The sequence below is a fragment of the Palaemon carinicauda genome, chromosome 11, assembly GCF_036898095.1.
Source record: "Palaemon carinicauda isolate YSFRI2023 chromosome 11, ASM3689809v2, whole genome shotgun sequence".
Classification (NCBI taxonomy): Eukaryota; Metazoa; Arthropoda; class Malacostraca; order Decapoda; family Palaemonidae; genus Palaemon; species Palaemon carinicauda.
Genome location: NC_090735.1, coordinates 1,635,068 through 1,662,610, shown reverse-complemented (window position 1 = coordinate 1,662,610; position 27,543 = coordinate 1,635,068). Strand labels below are relative to the sequence as shown.

The 27,543-nt window shown below is 42.7% G+C and overlaps 1 protein-coding gene across 1 annotated transcript in view; it reads right to left on the bottom strand.

The window, feature by feature from the left end:
- The window catches only part of LOC137649927 (phosphatidate cytidylyltransferase, mitochondrial), a 55,148-nt gene extending 27,605 nt beyond the window's left edge, over window positions 1–27,543 (bottom strand). Inside the window, exon 1 of the mRNA XM_068382871.1 lies at window positions 27,319–27,543. Within this exon, the coding sequence (XP_068238972.1) occupies window positions 27,319–27,426 (108 nt within the window). The 5' untranslated portion in view covers window positions 27,427–27,543. The remainder of the gene's footprint in view (window positions 1–27,318) is intronic.

Sequence of the window (27,543 nt, the reverse complement as noted above, 5' to 3'; positions counted from 1 at the left end):
TACCTGGTAAGGAAGTCGACTTGAACCGTTACTCTGCCTTTAATAAGATCGTCTTCCTTACTGAGCGCAGCGTTCCTCTTGGGAGGCTGAATCAACTCAAAGGTGCTAAAGTATACAGGGCTGCAACCCATACTAAAGGACCTCATCACAACCTTTAACCTCGGCGCTTCTCAAGAAAGAATTGACCACCCGCCAAATCAACAAGGATGTGGAAGGCTTCTTAGCCGACCGTACAACCCATAAAAAGTATTCAAGAGAAAGGTTAAAAGGTTATGGGATTATGGGAATGTAGTGGCTGAGCCCTCGCCTACTACTGCATTCGTTGCTACGAATGGTCCCAGGGTGTAGCAGTACTCGTAAAGAGACTGGACATCTTTGAGATAAAATGATGCGAACACTGACTTGCTTCTCCAATAGGTTGCATCCATAACACTCTGCAGAGAATGGCTCTGTTTGAAGGCCACTGAAGTAGCCACAGCTCCCACTTCATGTGTCCTTACCTTCACCAAAGCAAGGTCTTCTTCCTTCAGATGAGAATGTGTTTCTCTAATCAGAAGCCTGAATAGTAAGAAACTGAGTTCTTAGAACTTGGAAAAGAAGGTTTCTTGATAGCACACTATAAGGCTTCTGATTGTCCTTGTAAAGGTTAAGACCTTTTTAGATAGTACCTAAGAGCTCTAACTGGGCAAAGTACTCTCTTCAGATCATTCCCCACCAAGTTGGACAGGCTTGGGATCTCGAACGACTTAGGCCAAGGACGTGAAGGAAGCTCGTTTAGCAAAAACCGAGCTGCAAGGAACATGTAGCCGTTTCAGATGTGAAAACAATGATCCTGCTGAAGGCGTGGATCTCACTTACTCTTTTAGCTGTTGTCAAGCACACGAGGAAAAGAGTTTTTAATGTGAGGTCCTAAAAAGAGGCTGATTGGAGAGGTTCAAATCTTGATGACATAAGGAACCTTAGGACCACGTCTAGATTCCAGCCTGGAGTGGACAACCGACGTTCCTTTGAGGTCTCAAAAGACCTAGGGAGGTCCTGTAGATCTTTGTTGGTGGAAAGATCCAAGCCTCTGTGGCGGAAAACCGCTGCCAACATACTTCTGTAACCCTTGATCGTAGGAGCTGAAAGGGATCTTACTTTCCTTAGATATAACAGGAAGTCAGCAATCTGGGTTACAGTGGTACTGGTTGAGGAAACTGCATTGGTCTTGTACCAGCTACGGAAGACTTCCCCTATAGACTGATAGATTCTGAGAGTGGATGTTCTCCTTGCTTTGGCAATCGCTCTGGCTGCCTCCTTCAAAAAGCCCCTAGCTCTTGAGAGTCTTTCGAAAGTCTGAAGGCAGTCAGACGAAGAGCGTGGAGGATTGGGTGTACCTTCTTTACGTGAGGTAGACTTAGAAGGTTCACTCTTAGAGGAAGAGTCCTGGGAATGTCGACCAGCCATTGCAGTACCTCTAAGAACCATTCTCTCGCGGGCCAGAGCAGAGCCAACCAACGTCAGCCGTGTCCCTTTGTGAGAGGAGAACTTCTGAAGTACCCTGTTGACAATCTTGAACGGCGGGAATGCATACAGGTCGAGATGGAACCAATCCAGCAGAAAAGCATCCACGTGAACTGCTGCTGGGTCTGGAATCGGAGAACAATACAACAGGAGTCTCTAGGTTATCGAGGTAGTGAACAGATCTATGGTTGGCTGACCCCACAGGGCCCAAAGTCTGCTGCAAACATTCTTGAGAAGGGTCCACTCTGTGGGGATGACCTGACCCTTCCGTCTGAGGTGATCTGCCATGACATTCATACCGCCCTGAATGAACCTCGTTACCAGTTAGCTTTCAATCTTTAGACCAGATGAGTAGGTCCCTTGCGATCTAGAACAACTTCCACGAAAGAGTCCCTCCCTGCTTGAAGATGTAAGCCAGGGCTGTGGTGTGTCAGAGTCCACCTCCACCACTTTGTTAAGCTGGAGGGACTTGAAGTTTATCAAGGCCAGAATAACCGCCAACAACTCCTTGCAATTGATGTGAAGTGTCCTTTGCTCCTGATTCCATGTTCCCGAGCATTCTTGTCCGTCCAAAGTCGCACCCCAGCCCGTGTCTGATGCGTCCGAGAGGAGACGGCGGTCGTGTTTCTGAACAGCCAAAGGTAGACTTCCTTGAGAAGAAAGCTGTTCTTACACCACGCGAGAGAAGACCTCCTCTCTTCGGAAACAGGAACTGAGACCGTCTCTAGCGTCATGTCCTTTATCCAGTGAGCAGCTAGATGATACTGAAGGGGGGGGAGGTGGAGTCTCCCTAACACGATGAACAGGGCCAGCGATGAAAGTGTCCCTGTTAGACTCATCCACTACCTGACTGAGCATCGGTTCCTTCTCAGCATGCTCTGGATGCATTCTAGGGCTTGGAAGATCCTTGGGGCCGACGGAAAAGTCCGAAAAGCTCGACTCTGAAGATCCATACCCAAGGAGACAATGGTCTGGGATGGGACGAGCTGAGACTCCTCAAAATTGACCAGGAGGCCCAGTTCCTTGGTCAGATCCATAGTCCATTTGAAAATCTCCAGACAGCGACGACTTGTGGGAGCTCTTAAAAGCCAGTCGTCTGACGGAGCCGGACACAAGATCATGGTACTGCTGCACAGTCTGTGAACTGTCAATCATGGGCAAGCGAGGAAGTACAGTGACAACCCGAATCTGTCTAGACTGTCTGGGTCGTACAGACAAACTCCTTATCGGGTTGCTGAGGTTGCCGCACTGCGTCACAACAAGTCACTTCTGTTGGTTGTTGAACGTCTTCCCCGTGACACATTGACTCCGTAAACAAAAAATCCTCTAACAAGGACTAAGCTTGGACTGCATGTCTTGTAACACAGCTCAAGGTCTATGGGAGCAGGTGTGGTAACAGACGGGATTAGCGACTGAAGTGGAACCATTACCTTCCCTGGAAGCATGTTATGCTTAAATAAAAGTCCATAGGAGGCTATGCAGCTAAAGGCTCCCTCCAAATGACAGAGTCCTCAAGGGAATATCAGAAGGAGGGAGAAAAGAACTTTCTCATCTACAGGGACCATATCCTAGAAAAGCTAAGTTCTCTCAGTGAGGGTTCACTGGTGCAAAAGCAGCAGACTAGAAGGCAACGTTATGAAACTGCTTGACAGTCTAGTGAGTTGGCAACAACCAAAGATGTGTGACTGAGAAGCATGCGGTAAGGTATGCAGAGCATGTTGTATGCAGAGTATGCTGTATGCAGAGCATGTTGTATGCAGAGCATGCTGAATGCAGAGCATGCTGTATGCAGAGCATGTTGTATGCAGCGCATGCTGAATGCAGAGCATGCTGTATGCAGAGCATGTTATATGCAAAGCATGCTGTATGCAGAGCATGCTGTATGTAGAGCATGTTGTATGCAGAGCATGCTGAATGCAGAGCATGCTGTATGCAGAGCATGTAGTATGCAGAGCATGCTGTAAGCAGAGCATGTAAGGAAAGCAGAGCGTGTGCATGGCGTTTAACATTTCTCAGAAATTCAATGACCAGTGCTAGAGTGCTTTATGCATGCTTGCATGGGGTTTTAATATCAACATAATATATACCTTACATTCATAACTCATGATTCATATTTTTGCCATATTTTGCGATATTGTTAAAAATATATTGCCAGGAATACAAATATATTTTTATAAGTAATACAAATAACCTCCATTATCATAAGGTTTGAAAATGGAGGTAAGGTATGCTGAACAGCAGAGTCAGAACGAGCTGGAACAACAATAGTTGTGGTTTCCTCTTCAAGACTCTGTTGAGGGAACACCTGAGGCTCAGTCTGCAAAGGCTGATCAAAGGAAGTAGCAGAAGGTAGGCGCATGGGTGGAGGAGGCTGACTCCTGGCATGAGTGGCTGAACTCAAGGGTTGCGCTTGCTGAGTGGTTGGCGGATGCGCAGTAGCAAGTTCCTGAGGAACGAGTTGAGGTACCTGCGGTGTGAGCTGAGAGCGAAAAGGTAGTGGCTGCGCAGAACGCAGTAAAAATCTCGCAAGTTGAGGCTCCTGAGGCGCAAGGCTAAGGTGTTGAGGTGCTTGCCTTGAGGAGGGTTGAGCTCGCTGCAGCGAGAGCTGAGGAGACTGACTCATGGACGGGAGAGGTTGTTGTACCTCAACCGAGTGTTGCATCACTGGTGGAGCAGGAAGTGGAGGCGGAGGAAGAGAGGTATAATCCTCCTGATCCCATTGTAAAGGTTGCCTTAAGGAAGGCGGAGGCTGAGCACCACTGGGAACAGCAAACTCAGAACGTGGCTCAACATCGTACGCCTGGCAGGTGGTACTGCGATCAGGCGGAGCGAGCGCAGGCGGAGCGAGCGCAGGCGGAGGGAGTGTAGGCGGAGGCGGAGGCGCAACACTCTCAGCCCGACACTCACGCATCAAGTCCGAAAGCTGTGCTTGCATGGACTGTAGTAGAGTCCACTTGGGGTCGGCAGAAACTACAGTAGGCTGAGGTAAAGCCTTAACAGTCGAGCTCTGTTGTGGCAGAACCTTACTCCTCTTAGGCGGAGTGCATTCAACTGATGACTGAGGAGAGTCAGAGCTAACCCAATGACTGCATCCGGGTTGTTGAACTCTAACTTCGTACGTCTGGCATAGGTCTGGACTTTACGTTTAAGAGGTCTTGAGACCTGAGACCAGCGTTTTCTCCCCTAAATTTCTTCTGCAGACGAGCAAAATAAGGGCTCAATCGTCTGCGGGTGGGAGTGACGGTCTCGGTAAGACACGCCCACAACCACCGAGGATACTTCTGTGCGCCGATCAAGGCCTGCTGAACCCTTCTGCCCTTCGACATTGCTTCTCCCCTGGGCTTGGGAGCTTGCAAGAGGTCCCGGACTGGGAGGACGACTGGCGCGCACAGAAGTACCCTCACGCACAACACTGACACACTTTGCGCTAATCACTTATCACTTTGATTTTCTGTTTGCACTTATTTCACTGAACTCGAAACTTTAAGTGGTTTGTACCTGAAACACGCAATTCTATCCTTTCTCAAAAGTTAGTAATTGCGAAAACAGAATTACAATGTAACAGAAAAATCTAATGAAAGATAAATAATTCAGTGGCTGGAAAGAGACTAAACACTAGATCACTCTAGAAACGTTTACCTTCTTCCCCTAAAGAGACTAGGGAGAAGAGCAAAAACGATAACAACGTTACTCGCTTGAATGAAACGTTTATCCTCCTCTTTCTCCCTCCGTCTCTATCTCTCTCTCTCTCTCTCTCTCTCTCTTGACTTAGAACCTGAGAGAAGACCCCAATCATATATATCGTTAAAACATATTATTGTTAAAGGAAAAAACTGAAATATTTCCCAAAATGAAAAGTTCCTTTATTAGGATTAAAACCATTAAGTTAAGAAAGAATGAACAAAACGCTAGACACGGTTACTCTTACTGCAACGTGAAACCGTGAAAATTCATTCTCTATCGTAACGATAGAGCGCAAGTTGAACGTTCTGAACGTCAACAACTGCAGAGACAAAACAAAACGTTAGTTCAACTTTGAAAACAGTACGAGACTATCAAAGAAATTCTTTCAAAGACATTAAAATAGCATAATATGTTAACAGGTAAAACCAAAATGACGGGCTCAATGTTAATTAACTTCGGTACCAAGAAAAGACCGCCTACTATTAGGAAGGTCGAATATAAACAAATATAAAAATTAATTTTAATAAGTTTATAATAAAAGGAAGTTAATCGAAGAGGCCTATAAGAGGCGGAGAGATATAAAATAAATCTATAACTTTTGTTAAGCAAAATTAAGAAAGAGAGTCTATACTCTCTTAGACACCAACACTTCCGTCTAAGGGAAGGGTCGGCCATTTAAAGGTGAAAGAGAGTTCATACTCTCTTCGTCACCATAATTAATCAAATTAATTCCAAAAGTTAACTAAGCTAATATAGAAGTTTCCAGTAAAGCGACAGCCGAAATCAAAGAGAAATACTTCACCAAAGTCGTGAAAATACTCCAAGAACATAAGCGTATCCCAGAACGTCTTGCCGGAAGCACGACAGAGGAATAATTGAGGAGGTGTCAACAAGAAGTACTTGAGTACCTGGCCACAGGTGGCGCTGGTAAGTACACCCCCTTCTAGTATTGTGATAGCTGGCGTATCCCTCCATAGAATTCTGTCGGGCAACGGAGTTGACAGCTACATGATTATCGGGTAAGTTTAATATTGAAAACTGTAATTTGTACTGAAACAATCTTTCAGATAAGAAAATATGATTTTATAAAAAAACATTTATATACAAGAAAAAAATTTATTCAAAATATAGAAAAAAAATTATCCACTAATCATTCATTTGTATAACAGGAGAAAATCTCATCAATTCTATATACTAAACTAATATCTAAAGCAAATATGGTAGTACAGTACACTTAACCATCAAATAAGTAACAAAAATTACTATTACAACATTACTTGAGCAAATCCATTTGCATGTAAAACTAAAATTAGCAATCCACTATTAAATTCTCCTCATATTTTTAAACAGATTCAAATCTTATGCCAAACATGAAGCTCCATATTTTTCATGAATTTCTTTAACAGTTACACCATCTAACTCTGCAAGTCTTCCCATCACAACTTGGGCTGCATCTTTGATTTCATTATACTGATGCAAGTTGCTGATGTGTGTCTGCAGTTCTCCAACTTCGTACCCAAGATCTTTGAGGGACGAAATCTCTTCATCCAACTCGCACTCAAGTTTAAGAAGTTTATTTAGGTTTTCTTCCTGTGATACAACTTCTTGTCCTGTACTGTTACTGCTGACTGGACTGCGAAAAGGTGCACAGAATTGCCGTGGGCTCGCCCTGTTGTGGCTTAAAAGTCGTCCTCTACCGGCGTTCATAACAGCAGGCTTCCTTGGTGTAGTATTAAGGGATGTCATTTCATCGACATCTTTTGCCATTCTTGATTCATTATTTTCTTGAGATTCTTGAGTAGTAGGCTGATTTGGGGAAAAGGAAGCTCTTTGCTTGGGAGTTTCTCTGCCTTGTATAACTGGCGATGAAAATGACCTCAATGTATTCCTAAGCTCCTGTTTATTTCCATCAGTCATCCTCAAAGGGCTTTTAAAAGGCTGTTGCACTTTCATCCCATTTGGTATTTTACCTTTACCAAGGTCTTCTTTATTAGAAAAAGACATTTTAAGCATATATCCTAAAATATATACTGTATAACACTATATGCACCTCTAGAATATAGATATAACACACTATTTCACTTGGATAATGCTACAATACTACAGTACAGTATTGGCAATTATATGTGTTCTTCAATTCTTAACCTTTCTACAAATCATCACAGTTTATTTAGAAAATATCAAAGTAGTATTATACTCATTGATTTACCATGAGAAAATAAAAAATTAATACATTAGGAAAATGTTCTATATTTGATAACACTATTGCTTATGTACAGTCTAAGCATATGTTCATTTGTTCTTAGAAAATATCATAAAGAACTATCCACAGGCTTCAATTTCAATGTATGTAAATTCACTCTTGAATCTAAACAACAAATTTTTCAATAAACCACCACTGCAAAAGAAATTCCCAGATTAGCCTGCAAATTCTTTCACAATATGGTTGCCTTTTCCTTAATCTTCTTGGATCATAAGCTCTCTCCAAATATGCTGAAATACACCAAAATTTAAAATCAGTACTTCATGTGACGAGTCACTGGCAACATTTCTTTCATATAATCTGCTAAGTATGTATCAGTACCACTTCTCAAAACATCTTTATTTAAACATTTTCTTCTTAAATTTATTGAAAGATATAAGGTAAACAGAATCCTGTCAAATTATCAAATTATGAAAACAAAATCCTGTCATTTCACACATACAAACCATTACTTAACAAAAGTCTAATGTAGTTACTTAGTTTAGTGAAATATCCTTCACTTGACCTTTTCCAGTATGGTACAGTAAATGCACAAGATTAAGTGGGACCTGCATCCCACTAGCAGGGGAGTGAAGAGGGATCTCACAATAATATAATGGTTTGAATCTATGAAACAGGTATCTTTTAAGTGTTTCCATAAAATCCATTATCTTTGGGGGCTTGAAAGGTTCTTGAGTTAAGAATTTATCAAGATGATGATTCTAATATTCTAGGGATCAAGATTTTCTGAATCAGCTTTCTTAATTTGAGAGGAAAAGAACAGTTAATGAGAAGACCAAGATTCTTAAAGCAAATTTATAACTATGGAATATCCAGGGGGCAACTACCCTTCCAAATCACCTAGTATTTATTTCTAACATACACTCTTGAAGTTCTGAGGTCTAACGATTCTCTTCATCTAATCTTCCAATCACTGAATGTAGCAAGAAAAATATAAATTAGGTTTCATCACAAAATAAATGTTAAAAGATGTTATTTTCATTAGTAAAATAAATTTTTGAATATACTTACCCGATAATCATGTAGCTGTCAACTCCGTTGCCCGACAGAATTCTACGGAAGGGATACGCCAGCGATCGCTATACAAGAGGGGGGTGTACTCACAAGCGCCACCTGTGGCCAGGTACTGCAGTACTTCTTGTTGACACCACCTCAATTTTTCCTCGGTCCACTGGTTCTATGGGGAGGAAGGGTGGGTCAATTAAATCATGATTATCGGGTAAGTATATTCAAAAATTTATTTTACTAATGAAAATAACATTTTTCAATATTAATCTTACCCGATAATCATGTAGCTGATTCACACCCAGGGAGGTGGGTGAAAACCAGTGTACATGTATATCAAGAAGCTAAGTATCCCGTATTTCATATTATCAGTTATTCAAAATAACAATGAAATTATAAGTACCTGGTAAGGAAGTCGACTTGAGCCATTACTCTGCCTTAAATAAGTTCGTCTTCCTTACTGAGCGCAGCGTTCCTCTTAGGAGGCTGAACAACTCTAAGGTGCTGAAGTATCAAGGGCTGCAACCCATACTAAAGGACCTCATCACAACCTTTAACCTCGGCGCTTCTCAAGAAAGAATTGACCACCCGCCAAATCAACAAGGATGTGGAAGGCTTCTTAGCCGACCGTACAACCCATAAAAAGTATTCAAGAGAAAGGTTAAAAGGTTATGGGATTATGGGAATGTAGTGGCTGAGCCCCCGCCTACTACTGCATTCGTTGCTACGAATGGTCCCAGGGTGTAGCAGTACTCGTAAAGAGACTGGACATCTTTGAGATAGAATGATGCGAACACTGACTTGCTTCTCCAATAGGTTGCATCCATAACACTCTGCAGAGAACGGTTCTGTTTGAAGGCCACTGAAGTAGCCACAGCTCTCACTTCATGTGTCCTTACCTTCAGCAAAGCAAGGTCTTCTTCCTTCAGATGAGAATGTGCTTCCCTAATCAGAAGCCTGAATAGTAAGAAACTGAGTTCTTAGACCTTGGAAAAGAAGGCTTCTTGATAGCACACCATAAGGCTTCTGATTGTCCTCGTAAAGGTTAAGACCTTTTTAGATAGTACCTAAGAGCTCTAACTGGGCAAAGTACTCTCTCCAGTTCATTCCCCACCAAGTTGGACAGGCTTGGGATCTCGAACGACTTAGGCCAAGGACGTGAAGGAAGCTCGTTTAGCAAAAACCGAGCTGCAAGGAACATGTAGCCGTTTCAGATGTGAAAACTATGATCCTGCTGAAGGCGTGGATCTCACTTACTCTTTTAGCTGTTGTCAAGCACACGAGGAAAAGAGTTTTTAATGTGAGGTCCTAAAAAGAGGCTGATTGGAGAGGTTCAAATCTTGATGACATAAGGAACCTTAGGACCACGTCTAGATTCCAGCCTGGAGTGGACAACCGACGTTCCTTTGAGGTCTCAAAAGACCTAGGGAGGTCCTGTAGATCTTTGTTGGTGGAAAGATCCAATCCTCTGTGGCGGAAAACCGCTGCCAACATACTTCTGTAACCCTTGATCGTAGGAGCTGAAAGGGATCTTACTTTCCTTAGATGTAACAGGAAGTCAGCAATCTGGGTTACAGTGGTACTGGTTGAGGAAACTGCATTGGTCTTGTACCAGCTTCGGAAGACTTCCCCTTGAGACTGATAGACTCTGAGAGTGGATGTTCTCCTTGCTCTGGCAATCGCTCTGGCTGCCTCCTTCGAAAAGCCCCTAGCTCTTGAGAGTCTTTCGAAAGTCTGAAGGCAGTCAGACGAAGAGCGTGGAGGTTTGGGTGTACCTTCTTTACGTGAGGTTGACGTAGAAGGTTCACTCCTAGAGGAAGAGTCCTGGGAATGTCGACCAGCCATTGCAGTACCTCTATGAACCATTCTCTCGCGGGCCAGAGCGGAGCCAACCAACGTCAGCCGTGTCCCTTTGCGAGAGGAGAACTTCTGAAGTACCCTGTTGACAATCTTGAACGGCGGGAATGCATACAGGTCGAGATGGGACCAATCCAGCAGAAAAGCATCCACGTGAACTGCTGCTGGGTCTGGAATCGGAGAACAATACAACAGGAGTCTCTAGGTTATCGAGGTAGCGAACAGATCTATGGTTGGCTGACCCCACAGGGCCCAAAGTCTGCTGCAAACATTCTTGTGAAGGGTCCACTCTGTGGGGATGACCTGACCCTTCCGGCTGAGGCCATCTGCCATGACATTCATACCGCCCTGAATGAACCTCGTTACCAGCGTGAGCTTTCGATCTTTTGACCAGATGAGGAGGTCCCTTGCGATCTAGAACAACTTCCACGAAAGAGTCCCTCCCTGCTTGGAGATGTAAGCCAGGGCTGTGGTGTTGTCAGAGTCCACCTCCACCACCTTGTTAAGCTGGAGGGACTTGAAGTTTATCAAGGCCAGAAGAACCGCCAACAACTCCTTGCAATTGATGTGAAGTGTCCTTTGCTCCTGATTCCATGTTCCCGAGCATTCCTGTCCGTCCAAAGTCGCACCCCAGCCCGTGTCTGATGCGTCCGAGAGGAGACGGCGGTCGGGTTTCTGAACAGCCAAAGGTAGACTTCCTTGAGAAGAAAGCTGTTCTTACACCACGCGAGAGTAGACCTCCTCTCTTCGGAAACAGGAACTGAGACCGTCTCTAGCGTCATGTCCTTTATCCAGTGAGCAGCTAGATGATACTGAAGGGGGCGGAGGTGGAGTCTCCCTAACACGATGAACAGGGCCAGCGATGAAAGTGTCCCTGTTAGACTCATCCACTACCTGACTGAGCATCGGTTCCTTCTCAGCATGCTCTGGATGCATTCTAGGGCTTGGAAGATCCTTGGGGCCGACGGAAAAGCCCGAAAAGCTCGACTCTGAAGATCCATACCCAGGTAGACAATGGTCTGGGATGGGACGAGCTGGGACTCCTCAAAATTGACCAGGAGGCCCAGTTCCTTGGTCAGATCCATAGTCCATCTGAGAATCTCCAGACAGCGACGACTTGTGGGAGCTCTTAAAAGCCAGTCGTCTGACGGAGCCGGACACAAGATCATGGTACTGCTGCACAGTCTGTGAACTGTCAACCATGGGGAAGCGAGGAAGTACAGTGACAACCCGAAGCTGTCTAGACTGTCTGGGTCGTACAGACAACTCCTTATCGGGTTGCTGAGGTTGCCGCACTGCGTCACAACAAGTCACTTCTGCTGGTTGTTGAACGTCTTCCCAGTGACACACTGACTCCGTAAACAAAAAATCCTCTAACAAGGACTAAGCTTGGACTGCATGTCTTGCAACACAGCTCAAGGTCTATGGGAGCAGGTGTGGTAACAGACGGGGTTAGCGACTGAAGTGGAACCATTACCTTCCCTGGAAGCATGTTATGCTTAAATAAAAGTCCATAGGAGGCTACGCAGCTAAAAGCTCCTCTCCAAATGACAGAGTCCTCAAGGGAATATCAGAAGGAGGGAGAAAAGCACCTTCTCATCTACAGGGACCATATCCGAGAAAAGCTAAGTTCTCTCAGTGAGGGTTTCACTGGTGCAAAAGCAGCAGACTAGAAGGCAACGTTATGAAACTGCTTGACAGTCTAGTGAGTTGGCAACAACCAAAGATGTGTGACTGAGAAGCATGCGGTAAGGTATGCAGAGCATGCTGTATGCAGAGCATGCTGTATGTAGAGCATGCTGTAAGGTAAGCAGAGCATGTTGCATGGCGTGTAACATTTCTCAGAAATTCCATGACCAGTGCTAGATTGAGTAATATCGCATTACTGTCCATTGAAAGTGCACGTGCCGAGGGAATTGATTTAGACTGTTTTGTTGATGAATTTGATAGCCGGCATGATAATCGTAGAATTAAGCTGCACTAAATATACGTACTATAATCTACTTCACCTCAGGAAAGGGAAACTCGCCCTGTTGGCAACACTGCATTACTTCATGCATGCTTGCATGGGGTTTTAATATCAACATAATATTTACATTATATTCATAACTCATGATTCATTTTTGTTTTGAAGATATTTTTGCCATATTTTTGCGATTTTGTTAAAAATATATTGCAAGGAATACATATATTTTTTTTTTTTTTTTTTTTTAAGTAATACGAATAACCTCCATTATCATAATGTTTGTGTAGGCATACATGTATATGTTTTACAAATGCAAGTTATGAAAGTAATGAGGTGTTATTATTGTCATATGTTATTTCAAAGTTGAATGGGAAGAGGCTCAAGCTGAGGAGAAAGTGGCAGATGCATGCGTTGAGGTGGCTGACTCATAGCATGAGGTTCCTGCCTCAAGAGTTGCGCTTGCCTCAAGGGTTGAGGTGGCTGCGCAGAGAGAGGCTCTTGACTCACGAGTTGAGGTTCTTGAGGTGTGAGCTGCGAGAGTTGAGGTGGCGGCTGCGCAGAACGCGACTCCTGTCTCACGAGTTGAGGTTCTTGAGGAGCTTGCCTCGAGAGTTGAGGTTGTAGCTGCGAGAGCTGAGGTGGCTGCCTCAAGGATGGTAGAGGTTGTCGTACCTCAAGAGGTTGCTGCCTCGAGGATGGTCTTACTGCAAGAAACTCTTGCCTCAAAGGAAGAGGAGGTTGTAAGGCATAAGACTCCTGTCCCCATTGTTGAGGAGGTTGTAGCGTGGTAAGAGATTCCTGTCTCAAGGAAGGTGGAGGTTGCTGCACAACGCTGGTAACTGGCAACTCCCAACGCGGCAGCTCACGCATGGAGGTAGCCTCAGGAACCTCAACCTCATACGTCTGGCAGATTGTACTGCGCAGAGGAGGAGGAGCGTTCGCAGGAGGAGGTGTATTAACCTCCTCTGCCTGAAACTCCTGCATCAAAACCGCAAGCTGAGACTGCATTGACTGCAGCAAAGACCACTAGAGTTTAAGAAAGACAACAACAAACGGAGCTACTGTCCGTTGAGACTGAGGGTCTAAAACAGCTGGTGCGGCAACAGACGGAGCTACTGCCTGTTGCGATACCACCTTGCCTCTCTGGGAGGTGTGCAGTTGTCGTACTGCAGCAAGTCCGAACTGACCCAGGGCTAATGGCTACACCTAGGAGTTGGACTTGTGCGGAAGGGACCGACTTGCACTTAAAAGCTGCAAGATTGGTCCATGGTTTCTGCGAGAAACCTCTACCGCAGACGAGGAAAGAAAGGGCTCTCTCGTCTTTGTGTGGGTGGGGTGATCACGTCAGCAACGTGTGTAGATACACCCGAAACCACGGAGGGAAAACGTCTGTTCATCGATCAAGGCCTGCTGAACCCATAAGTCCTTCGACATTACTTCTCCCCTGGGCTTGGGAGCTTGTAAGAGGTCCCAGACTAGGCGAACAACTGGCACGAACAGACGAACCCTCGAACGCAACACTGTAACACTTTGCGCTTATCACTTATCACTTTTGATTTTCTGTTTGCACTTATTTCACTGAACTCGAAACTTTAAGTGGTTTGTACCTGAAACACGCAATTCTATCCTTCCTTAAAAGTTAATAATTGCGAAAACAGAATTACAATGTAACAGAAAAATCTAATGAAAGATAAATAATTCAGTGGCTGGAAAGAGACTAAACACTAGATCAAATAAACTACGTTTAAAATCTCTCACCGCATAAAGCTTGAGAACAAGAATAAAACTCTAGAAACGTTTACCTTCTTCCCCTAAAGAGACTAGGGAGAAGAGCAAAAACGATAACAACGTTACTCGCTTGAACGAAACGTTTATCCTCCTCTCTCTCCCTCCGTCTCTATCTCTCTCTCTCTCTCTCTCTCTTGACTTAGAACCTGAGAGAAGAGCCCAATCATATATATCGTTAAAACATATTATTGTTAAAGGAAAAAAACTGAAAGATTTCCCAAATAAAAAGTTCCTTTATTAGAATTAAAACCATTAAGCTAAGAAAGAATGAACAAAACGCTAGAAACGGTTTACTCTTACTGCAACGTGACACCGTGAAAATTCTCTCTCTATCGTAACGATAGAGCGCAAGTTGAACGTTCTGAACGTCAACAACTGCAGAGACAAAACAAAACGTTAGTTCAACTTTGAAAACAGTACGAGACTATCAAAGAAATTCTTTCAAAAACATTAAAATAGCATAATATGTTAACAGGTAAAACCGAAATGACGGGCTCAATGTTAATTAACTTCGGTACAAGAAAAGACCGCCTACTATTAGGAAAGGTCGAATATAAACAAATATAAAAATTAATTTTAATAAGTTTATAAAAAAGGAAGTTAATCGAAGAGGCCTATAAAAGGCGGAGAGATATAAAATAAATCTATAACTTTTGTTAAGCAAAATTAAGAAAGAGAGTCTATACTCTCTTAGACACCAACACTTCCGTCTAAGGGAAGGGTCGGCCATTTAAAAGTGAAAGAGAGTTCATACTCTCTTCGTCACCATAATTAATCAAATTAATTCCAAAAGCTAGCTAAGCTAATAATAAAACTTCCTGAATAGCGAAAGCTAAAATCTAGAGCAAATACATCACCAAATCGTGAGCAAAAACTCCAGAATCAACAGCGTATCCATGTAGGTCTAGCCGGAGGCACGACAGAGGAAAAATTGAGGTGGTGTCAACAAGAAGTACTGCAGTACCTGGCCACAGGTGGCGCTTGTGAGTACACCCCCCTCTTGTATAGCGATCGCTGGCGTATCCCTTCCGTAGAATTCTGTCGGGCAACGGAGTTGACAGCTACATGATTATCGGGTAAGATTAATATTGAAAATTTTATTTTCTCAACTATACAAACCAATATCCTTTAATAGGAGTGACTTTAGTGAAACTGAAATGGCCATTAAAATTCAGCAAGATTGGGTAGTTATGTTAACTGGCAGGTGGTAGCGAAGTCCCGCCCACCTTCCACTCATTAAGACTACCACTTTTGAGCTTTAGGCCTTGTTCAGGAAAGGGTAACTTAAAGGACTCCAATTTGCTTTGAAGACAGCCCAAGCTTACTTCAAAACCAATATTGAAGGTGTGGCAGAAACTGGAAGGCTTGCCATAGTCGCCTTTAAAGGGCTTTGGCCACTGAAGGTAACTACACGAGGGATGAGGGAGTCATAGCTAGCCTTCCTCCACTTCTCCACTATCACCTCTTATGTCACACTGAGGAAAGAGAAACATAGCCTCTAGTACTGTTTGTTGCTTAATGCTGACATTGCCTCTTGTCCAACTTGCTCGAAGATTAGGAAGCAACACCATTCCTCCTCTTCAGCATCCAGTTGGCCAATTGGTTCTGTAACTGTAAACCATAGTCACCACCTTTGCACCAGTTGGAATAAAGTTGCTGAACTTCGTCAACATATCAGGATTTGTAACATCCTGAGCAATTGCTTAGTACGGGACTGTACCACAACACTGGTCAATCCAGGAAGCTGCCTGAAAGCTGGCCATGGAAGAGGTTTCCATGGCAGTAGAAGACTGTGCTCTCAATCTTGAGTCTCTCCACAGGCAAACCTCCCATCAATGAAGACTACACAGGATCAAAAGGAAAAAGCAACTGGCTTGCACCTTCAGGTATGTAGAATATTCTATGTCGAGGGAATGTGGGAGGCAGGATCTTGCTTGAGTTACTTGACTGCAGTAAATTCTCAGGCCCTGAGATATGAGAATTCCTTCTATTCAAGGCCTCGTGAGCAATTTCTGACCATGGCAACTCGAGTGAGGTCTTTGATCTTCACTCTGCTGAGCCAAAAACAAAAGTGACATAATACACTAGGTGAATGTGAGAGTTGGGTGGCTGGTCTACCTAACCTCGTGCTAGCTAGCAGAGGGTCGTTGACAACTTGCTTTAAAGTTTATGGTTAGATTCCAACTACGCTGAAAACATATATCCATAGCAAAGAGCAAATGGTTTGTATTCGTGCAGAAGCAAAGGAATTTTCTGTAAAAAACATTGACGAATGATGACCATTTAGGGCTGTTATTCTGTATAACTAACTGGTGCCGGGGTACTTTTCTTATCGATAAGTATAAACAATTGTACCAAAGTTTATGCTCACTATTTAATAATTTGGGGGGACTAATGAGTTACTGCACATGCGTTGTTGACGATTGATTGTATGATATAATGATTGTATTAGTGGAATTTTTAATCAATTAAGAGCTTCCAAATTTCTATGAAAAAGTTCTTGTGTTGTTTTACAACAACCACTTCCTACCCCCTTCAGTTCCAATATGACTGCTCTTACATGAGGATGTCTCCCAAACGGGAATTCAGTTCAATACATAATTTAGCGTAATTTCATTCATTTTAGTAAATGGTCATATCTATAATAATCTCCACACACCATATAGCTTTTGTGGTTTGCCTGATATTAAAAAATATCGTTGAAATAATTACCATCGCATCACATCCATTATATCTTGCCAGTTTCCTACAAGCTTACAAGAATATTTATTAGCTAGCAAAATGAGTCACAGCGGAACAAAGACCATTTGAGAGACATAATATAAATTATACATTACTAAGATAATTTAATTTCACTCCAATTACACTAAGTATTTATTTTTCAAACTGGTTCCCTTGTTTGTTTTTTTTTGTACATTTCTGACCATCAATACTGATGTAGATTACTTTAATTTTGATTTTTGTATCCAAAAAACCCAGTTTCCTACTGGGACTCCATAAAAGTTTTTATATAGGGGATAAAACACACTAACAGGTAGTTTGTGCCTGTATTAATGATAAGAACTGGATAAAACACAAGATAACCAGTTGTAAAAATATATGAAATAAAATGATATTTTAATTATAAAATAAATTTTTGAATATACTTACCCGGTGAATATATAATAGCTGAGCCTCCGGCGGCTCGACAGAAAAACACACAAAAACTCGCGAGCGATCGCTATGAAGGTTGCGGGTGTGCCCACTAGCGCCAACTATCGGCCAGATACCGCATATACATGTAAACAGACCCAATTTTTCTCATCCTGCTGGTTCTCTATCGGGGAGGAAGGGGGGGCCTTTAATTTATATATTCACCGGGTAAGTATATTCAAAAATTTATTTTATAATTAAAATATCATTTTTAAATATTTAACTTAGCCTGTGAATATATAATAGCTGATTCACACCCATGGTGGTGGGTAGAGACCAGAGTTAATTAAGTTTACAGCGTATATGCTTAGAGTTTTTGACAGTTATATCATAACAAAACCGAAATATATAAAGGTACCTGGTAAGGAAGTTGACTTAGACGATTACTCTGCCTTATTAGTCTGTCTTCCTCACGAAGCCCAGCAATCCTCTTAGGATGCTGAAAGACTCCTAGGAGCTGAAGTATTAAGGGCTGCAACCCATACAACAGGACCTCATCAAACCCCTAATCTGGGCGCTCTCAAGAAATGACATTAGACCACCCGCCAAATCAAAAAAGGCTGCGAAAGGCTTCTTAGCCTTCCGTACAACCCAATTAAAAAAAAAACATTTCAAGAGCAGATTAAAAGGATATTGGAATTAAGGGAATGTAGTGGTAGAACCCTTACCCACTACTGCATTCGCTGTAACGAATGGACCCAGTGTGTAGCAGTCCTCGTAAAGAGTCTGGACATCTTTTAAGTAAAATGACGCGAATACCGATTTGCTTCTCCAAACGGTCGCGTCCATAATACTTTGCAGAGATTTATTTTGCTTAAAGGCCACGGAAGTTGCTATAGCTCTTATTTCGTGCGTCTTAACCTTAAGCAATCATCGGTCTTTTTCATTCAAGTGAGAATGAGCCTCTCGTATTAAAAGTCTGATAAAATATGACAAAGCATTCTTTGACATAGGCAATGATGGTTTCTTAACTGAGCACCATAATGCCTCAGATCCACCTCGTAAGGACTTAGTACGAGCTAAGTAGAACTTAAGAGTTCTAACTGGACACAGCACTCTTTCAAGTTCGTTGCTTACGATCTCTGACACGCAAGGTATATCAAAAGACTTAGGCCAAGGACGAGAAGGCAGTTCATTTTTGGTCAGGAAACCAAGTTGAAGTGAACATGTGGCTTTTTCTGTAGAAAAGCCGATGTTCTTACTGAAGGCATGAATTTCACTGACCCTTTTAGCCGAAGCCAAGCACACTAGGAAAAGCGTCTTGAGGGTGAGATCCTTCAGGGAGGCTGAATGTAATGGCTCAAACCTGTCTGACATGAGGAACCTTAGGACCACGTCTAAGTTCCATCTAGGAGTTGCCAAATGACGTTCCTTAGAGGTCTCGAAAGACTTAAGGAGATCTTGGAGATCTTAATTGTTGGAAAGATCTAAGCCTCTATGACGAAAGACCGAAGCCAACATGCTCCTGTAGCCCTAAATCGTGGGAGCTGAGAGGGAGCGAACATTTCTCAGATGTAAAAGAAAATCTCCGATTGGGCTACAGAGGTACTGGAAGAGGACATAGATGCTGGCTTGCACCAATCTCGAAAGACTTCCCACTTCGACTGGTATACTCTGAAGGTAGAAGCTCTCCTAGCTCTCGCAATCGCACTGGCTGCCTCCTTCGAAAAGCCTCGAGCTCTTGAGAGTCTCTCGATAGTCTGAAGGCAGTCAGACGAAGCGCGGGGAGGCTTTGATGAACATTCTTTACGTGGGGCTGACGTAAGAGATCTACCCTTAGAGGAAGACTTCTTGGAATGTCTACCAGCCATTGAAGTACCTCGGTGAACCACTCTCTCGCGGGCCAGAGGGTAGCAACCAACGTCAACCCTGTCCCTTCGTGAGAGGCGAACTTCTGCAGTACCTTGTTGACTATCTTGAATGGTGGGAATGCATATAAGTCCAGAAGAGACCAATCCAGTAGGAACTGCGTCTATGTGGATTGCTTCTGTATCTAGGACTGGAGAGCAATAGATTGGTAACCTTTTGGTCAACGAGGAGGCAAAGAGGTCTATGGTGGGTTGACCCCAAGTAGCCCAAAAGCCTCTTGCCCACGTCCTTGTGGAGGGTCCATTCCGTGGGTATCACCTGACCCCTCCGACTGAGACAGTCTGCCAAGACGTTCAAGTCCCCCTGGATGAATCTCGTCAACAGGGAGATGCCTCGATTTCTTGACCATATGAGAAGGTCCCTTGCGATCTCGAGCAGCGTGAAGGAGTGTGTGCCTCCTTGCTTGGAGATGTACGCCAAAGCTGTGGTGTTGTCTGAGTTGACCTCTACCACTTAGTTTCGAAGAAAGCTTTCGAATTTCATCAAGGCCAAGTGGACTGCTAATAGCTCCTTGCCGTTGATGTGCATGCTCTTCTGACTTGAGGTCCACAGACCCGAGCATTCCCGACCGTCCAGGGCACACCCCAACCCAAATCCGACGCGTCTGAGAACAACACGTGGTTTGGGTTCTTGACTGCTAGGGATAGTCCCTCTCTCAGACTGATATTGCTGTCCCACCATTTCAGGCATGCCTTTACTGGTTCGGAGACTGGGAATGATACCGTCTCTAACGTCTTGTCCTAGTTCCAGTGAGAGGCTAGATGGAACTGGAGAGGCAGAAGGTGTAGTCTCCCTAGCGAGACAAACTGCTCCAGGGATGAGAGAGTCCCTACAAGACTGTTCCAACTCCTGACTGAACAAACGTTCTGTTTTCAGCATTAGTTGGACTTCGAGCAGGGCTTGTTCTATTCGGGTGGCAGACGGAAAAGCCCGAAAAAACTGGACTACGAATCTCCATCCCCAAATATAGAATAATCTGGGATGGGATCAGTTGGGACTTTTAGGTTGACCAAAAGTCCCAACTCCCTGGCCAGACTCAACGTCCAATGTAGATCCTGCAGACAGCGAAGACTGGACGATGCTCTGAGAAGCAAGTCGTCCAAGAACAGGGAGGCTCGGATTCCCGATAGATGGAGGGATTTTGCCACATTCCTCATGAGCCTCGTAAACACGAGAGGAGCAGGACTGAGGAAAAAGCACAGGGCTCGAAACTGGTACCCCACATTCCTGTAAACAAACCTCAGAAACGGTTGGGAATCCGGGTGTATAGGAATGTGGAAGTATGCCTCCTGAAGGTCGAGAGAGACCATCCAGTCACCTTCCATTAATGCTGTCAAGACAGCCTGGTAGACTTCATCGTGAAGTTTGTCTTGACAATGAACACATTGAGCGCACTTGCCTCTTACGTACTCCTGCAGTGAACATGGCTGCCAGATCATTGGAGCCATCCCAGAGAGACTTCTTCCTGCAGAGAACGTGGCTGTCAGATTATTGGAGCCATCCCTGATAGCCTTTTTATGCATGACATAATTGTACAGCAAAACTTCAAACGCTCGAAAAAAAAACTCCTAACAGGAGATGGTCTAGCTCTGAAGTCGACCATAAAATCTTGGAGCGTCTCATGGCCAGGCGCCAGGGAGAGTCTATGAGGTTTGAGAAGTCTATCTGGGCAGAGGCAGGAATTCCCAAGCCGAGAACTTCTCCCGTGTCATATCAGACTCTCGCTCTATAAGCCAGCTTAAAAGTAGGGAAAGCAAAGGCTGTCTCCCCCAAACTCCTCCTGGTGATTAACCAGTCGCCTAGCAAACGTAAAGCTCTCTTAGAAGAGCGAGAGAGCACTAGCTTAGAAAACAACGGCTTCGAAGTAGCTAGGCCTAGTGTAAACTCTGACGTTTAGGCGAACGAGGAGCAGCAGATACAAAAAGATCCGGACAAAGATCCTTAAAAATCAGCATGATTTATTTAAAGTCCATAGAGGGCTGAGCAGCTTTAGGCTCCTCTCCGTCTGACAGAGTCCTCAAGGGAATATCAGTAGGAGGGGGATCAGCAACTTCCTCATCTGAAGGAACCTTGTCCGACAATTGCCGAGTCTCAAGCAAAGGAGAGACCTGCCGTGGTGGCAATGCTTGACAAGCAGAGTCCACACGCAAAGGAGCAACAGTAGCAGTCAAGGACGCTATGTCATGTAACTGCTTAAAGGACTGACCAGCAACAACAACAGGTGCGGGAGGACGCTCGACGTCAACTCGAGACTGCCTTGACTGCTTAGACTGAGCAGTCAAAACAACTCTTGACTGCGGTGCTTGACGCTCAACGTCAAAACAAGTCAACTATGCTGGTTGGTGAACGTCCTGAACGTCAACAAGAGCAAGCGGCAGCGGCTGAACGTCCACAAGCGGCTGAGAGTCAACACGGGACTGCATCGAGTGAGGCTCTACAAAACACGATTGACGTGACTTTGTAACGTCAATGTCAACAGGAAGAGCAAAGGCTCGTTTGGGAGGCTGACGGCCAGGATCTCGATCAGCTAAGCGGCGAGGATCATCGTGAACCTGCTCAACAGAATAGTCCTCCATAAGAGAGGCAAGCTTATTCTGCATGTCTTGCCGTACAACCCATTTAGGATCAACGGGAATGGTTGCGGTAAGAGACGAGGGTAACGTCTGTGACTGCAAAACCTTGCCTACAATAAGACTCTCGGAGCCTGTGTTACGCTTTTGTTTAGGCGGCGAGCAGTCTTCCGATGACTGCATAGGGTCAGAGCTGTCCCAATGGCTACAACCAGGACGCTGGACCTGTCCTGGAAGGACTGACTTTCGCTTAAAGGGCCTCGAAACCTTGCTCCACGGTTTCTTACGCGAAAAGCCTTCGGATGACGAGGAGAAAATCGTCTCGCTCGTCTTATGGTAGGGGCGGTCTTGGTGAGACACGCCTGAAACCATAGAGGGAACGTCTGTTCGCTGATCAAGGCCTCTCGAACCCATAAGTCATACGACATTACTTCTCCCCTGGGCTTGGGAGCTTGCAAGAGGTCCCGGACTAGGCGAACGACAGGCACGAACAGACGAACCCTCGGTCGCAACACTGATAACACTTTGCGCAATTATCACTTTATCACTACGATTTTCTGTTTTGCACTTACTTCACTGAAATAGAATTTTTCAACAATTCACATTAGGCATGAATAAAACTGATTTCTACCTGAAGCACGCAATTCTACCCTCATCAAAAGGTTATACAGTGAACCCTCGCTACTTCGCGGTTCGACCATCGCGGATTCACCACTTCGCGGATTTTTTTCATAACCCATGTATATACATATATCGCGGATTTTCCAGAAATATTGAAAATACCGCGATATGACCGATGGTGCGAGATTGGAGAAAGTAAGGAAAATTGAATCGTGATTGATTTTCAATATAAATGAAACTTTGAAGAGCAACAAAGATATCATTTGTTAGAGAGATAGAGAGAGGTAAGGAATGGGAGGTAGTGAAAAGTAGCCCACAGAGAGAGAGAGAGAGAGAGAGAGAGAGAGAGAGAGAGAGAGAGAGAGAGAGAGAGAGAGAGAATCAGCTGTTGTACTCAAATGGCGTGTTTTTGTTTCGTGAGAATTTCATCGCCACGACTTTAACAACAACATACTGTACTGAACTTTACAGTATTATACAGACTACTGTAATATGATAAAGTAAAATATTTGTAATCTATTTTATATGAAATGGGGCTATTTTTTTTTTAAATTTACATTTACGTATGTAAAACAACTCCCTCTCTCTCTCTCTCTCTCTCTCTCTCTCTCTCTCTCTCTCTCTCTCTCTCTCTCGTAGATTGTTTTCCTGCTTTGCTACGTATGTATGATTTTATATAGATACGGTAAATAATATTTGTAATAACATAAGCTTTTACTGTAATATCATTATTTATCACTTTCATCATGCGCGTTAAATTCCTTAGTTTGTTTACTTTATGACGCCGTCGTTTCAGGCGGCGTCATAAAGAAAAACATTTCATTTGGAAGTCCTAAGAAAAATTAAGTAAAACATTAGTAATAACCAAATCAACATACTGTACTGAATAATCAATATAATCGATGCAGAAACTAACCTATACACAGATGTGTAAATGCGTTTGTTTCTTCATTATAATCAGAGATAAACGTAAACAAAACATTGGTTGCCATTTTTTATCGTGCTTTTTGGCGTGTTTAGGAAACGCATGATATAAAGTCGCCCTTAATATTTGTGCCTGTTTTAGTTTAGGGTACGTTAGTACATGCATTAAGTGTTCTGTACATTAAAGGGTAGTTTGTTAACAGTACTACGTACAAGGGAAGGTTTTAAAAGTCTGAATATACATGTTAAATAAATAGGTAAATATGGTGTCACTACTTCGCGGATTTTCACCTATCGCGGCCGGGTCTGGAACCTATCTACCGCGATAAACGAGGGTTCACTGTAATTGCGAAATAAGTCGTATAATGTAAGCACATTAATACAAGCAAAAAAAACAGTAAACATATTAAGATAAAAAGATCAGTGCTGGGAAGGAGACTAAACACTAGTTCATTCAAAACTACGTTTTCAATCTCTCACCGTACACTGCCTTGGGACGAGAATAAAAACAAAAAACGTTTTATCCTTTCTCCCCGTACAGAGACTAGGGACGAGAGTAAAAAACTGACTCGAGAACAACGTTACTCGCTTGGGACGAGAATAAAGATCGGAACGTCCTCTCTCTCTCTCTCTCTCTCTCTCTCTCTCTCTCTCTCTCTCTCTCTCTCTCTCTCTCTCTCTCTCTCTCTCTCTCTCTCTGATTTCGCACCGAAGAGAAAAGCCCACTTACCTTTCGTCAATAAACAGGTTATTTGACCAAAGGAAAAAAACTGAAAGGTTTTTCAATTAACAAGTTCCTTTAAAATAGTATTTAAAACATTTAAGTTTGAAAGAAGAATGAACAAAACGTCAGAATCGATTTACTCTTTCTGCAAAGTGAAACCGTGATTCTCTCTCTCTCTATCGTAACGATAGAGCGCAAACTGCATAGCATAAATAAACTAAACGTTAGTTCATCTTTGAAACAGTACGAAGACTATTCAAAGAAAATCTTTCATAAAATATCTACTAAAAAATATTCATTTAATAAGTTTTAAATCATTTGCTCTGAAAAAGTTATTTACGATTGAAAGGGCTCAACGTTGTTTAACTTCGGTTTCCAAGTTAGGACCGCCTACTCTCGGATTAGGGGAGGAATAGGTAAGGTCGCATATAAACAAATCATTAAAATTTATCTTGATGTTTATTATAAATGGAAAGCTAATCGAAGAGGCCTAAAAAAGGCGGTTGAGATATAAAATATATAGAGGAAAATCTATAATTAACAACAACAATTTATAACGTGATAAGATAATTGCTAAAAGCCTAAAACACACTTCCGTACTAAGGGAAGGGTCGGCCATTTAAAAGTCAAAGAAAGTCCAAAAAACAATCCAAAGTCATCAACAATTAAATCTATCCAAAAACGAGTTCAAGATTTAAGTTGAAGATAAAACACCTGCACTGCGAAAGCTCAAACCAAAAGGAAGTACTTCACCAAGACTGTTGAAAAACTCCAGGTTAACAGCGAGTAATGGTACGTCTTGTCGATCAGACCGACAGAGAAAAATTGGGTCTGTTTACATGTATATGCGGTATCTGGCCGATAGTTGGCGCTAGTGGGCACACCCGCAACCTTCATAGTGATCGCTCGCGAGTTTTTGTGTGTTTTTCTGTCGAGCCGCCGGAGGCTCAGCTATTATATATTCACCGGCTAAGTTAAATATTTAAAAATAAGGATATTATTATTATTAATACTAGCTACGCTACAACTCTAATTGGAAAAGGGACTAAGGGAACTATATGAAGAGTGTTGGGGAAAAAGTCTATTAGAATTATACTAAAAATATAATATTGAAATTGAGGACGTAAAAAAGTATAGGAAGCAAGAACTCAAGAAAGAAGTAAATGTAAAGTGGCAAATGAAATTAAAAGAAAAATAGAAGAAATGAAAGCGGAAATTACTAAGTTAAGGTTTGTACCTTGGTAATGGCAGAAGAGATTACATAGGTGAATTTAACACAAGGGAGAAGTTATAGTAATGAAGATAAAATTGAGTATGATCGACTTATATGAAAATTATGGGCTTTGCGAGTTGTGCAGAGGGAGATTATACAAGATCATTTGTTTAGCTGTAGAGAATTAAAAACAATGTAGAAGCAGTAGCATGAAATTAAGGAAATTGGGGGTATATGTATGGCATACCCTATAACTCCCTTGCTTTTAACCCTATCACTAAGAATACAGCAGTCTAATGGGGGTTACAAGGGACCATAGGGCCCGGTTAGGTAACTAGATAAGGACACGGCTTGTAGGTTAGGAGGGGGGATTTTGATTAGGTGATGTTCTACGCACACAAGATATCATGTCTGTCATTATACAAATACACCGGAAATTGTAATCTCCCAACCAAAGAACTTGCCCGATACATTAGACAGACTATGATGAGATATAAAAGTATGTAAGCGGTGTTATCTGTAAGAGGTAACTTATATGATAATGAACAGTACATGTGTAGATCGTCAGATTACCAGGACTGCTGCTCGCATAGAAAATGAGAATCCTTTAGGAGTCATCCATATCTTAGGGTATCTATGAGTAAGTTGGTTATTGAACTAATGTTAATCATTCGCTGCGCTCGCAATTAAACATTATATTATTGCTCTTCTGTTCTGGCAAGCAGTAAATGTTACACTACACAATTTATCTGAGTGGGCGAATATTTTGGCGGTCAAAAAATTGGTGACCCAACGTTATACAAATTACCCCAATGAACTTTCGGTTTCATTGTATTGTATTACAGGGCGATGTAACCTAGGAAAACAACTACTTCTTCTTATTGAAAAAATTACGCTCTCTTCGAAAATGACACTCTTTCCCGTCGCAAATGAATAGTTTCAGAAATATATATACATCTATATCCTCCGATAATGGGGGACCCCCAGTGGGAAATCAGGGTATTGGGTGGGGAAAACATACTGGGGAATCGATATATAAACGTAAAACAAGCCTTTTCTTCTCTATTCATTACCTTCTTGAAATTATAATAACGGGAGAAAAATACAAAACAGTATATCTGAATAAACTTTGGAGGCGCTATTGCAAAGATTTTGTTATGAAAAAATACAGTAACCAGCGCTGCCAACTTCCGATGTAAACCAATGTTATTTTGTGACCTGACATACTGCTAGACTAGGTTAGGTGGGTTTGTTAGGTTCTGTGCCCTTTTTGTACTTTCTATATATTGGGTAAAACTTATATGGAGAAATTATTTAAAATACGTATGGAAATATCTATCATTGCTATCGTTAGTAATGTCAGCGTGTCGTTGGTAACTCTGTGTACCATACGTCAACGTTGGTAACACTGCGTATTATTGGTAAAGTTGCTAATGTTATCGTTCGCAGTACATTCGTAAGAGAAGTGACACCGTGCAACTGAAAGTTAGCCGAATTGATTAATCTGTTTGTTTCCGATTGAAATGAACATCAAATTTGGTTAAATCACGTTATTTACTATAGGAAAACATATATTTTCTGTTCGAAATCTCACCCTGTAATACAATAAAAAATTACCGAACTTTCTACAGACTTCAGTGATTTGCACCTACACATCTAGTAGTGCTCTTTTCCGACTACCGTTGTAGCTTAGCAAGAAATAATGGACCCTTCGTGTATCAGCGGCCAGTTCCTCACGCGTTCATTAAAAATAGACATCAACTAACCTAAATTTTCCCCCTCAACCTAACCTACAAGCTGTGTCCTTACCTACTTACCTAATGAGGGAGGGCTATCGCCCCCTGCGACCCCCCTTACATTGCCGTATTCTAAGTTAGACATAATGATACATACAGGTGGCCGATATCATACATACACCCCGAAATAATAATAATAATAATAAGTGTTGTAGAGTGAGCAGCGAGGAACCTAGATGTATGTTGGGTTAGGAAGCAATATGAAATTCTTATGTTACATAGTACAGCTAACAGGCTGAAATATATATACAAAATATAAAATAAAACCTTTTTCTTGACCCTTGTAAACTGTAAGATCATCTTAAAACTAACTTGAAGGCCTTTTAAGCAATAAGCTACTTACGCGTACACTTTTGTGTCCTACTTGTTTGAATACACCGGATCCATATGCAAAAGCTAAGGAGTGTCCTTTAGGAAATGACTGTAGTATTCGGTGGAAATGGGAAGTCATTCTGCTTACTAAATTCCATAATACTTTTCGAAAATTAATACCATTGCCGAGTCCAGTTGTCGAGGGACAACAAGTCTGACTTGATAATCGGTGTCTCAATGTGATCTTAACTTTTCA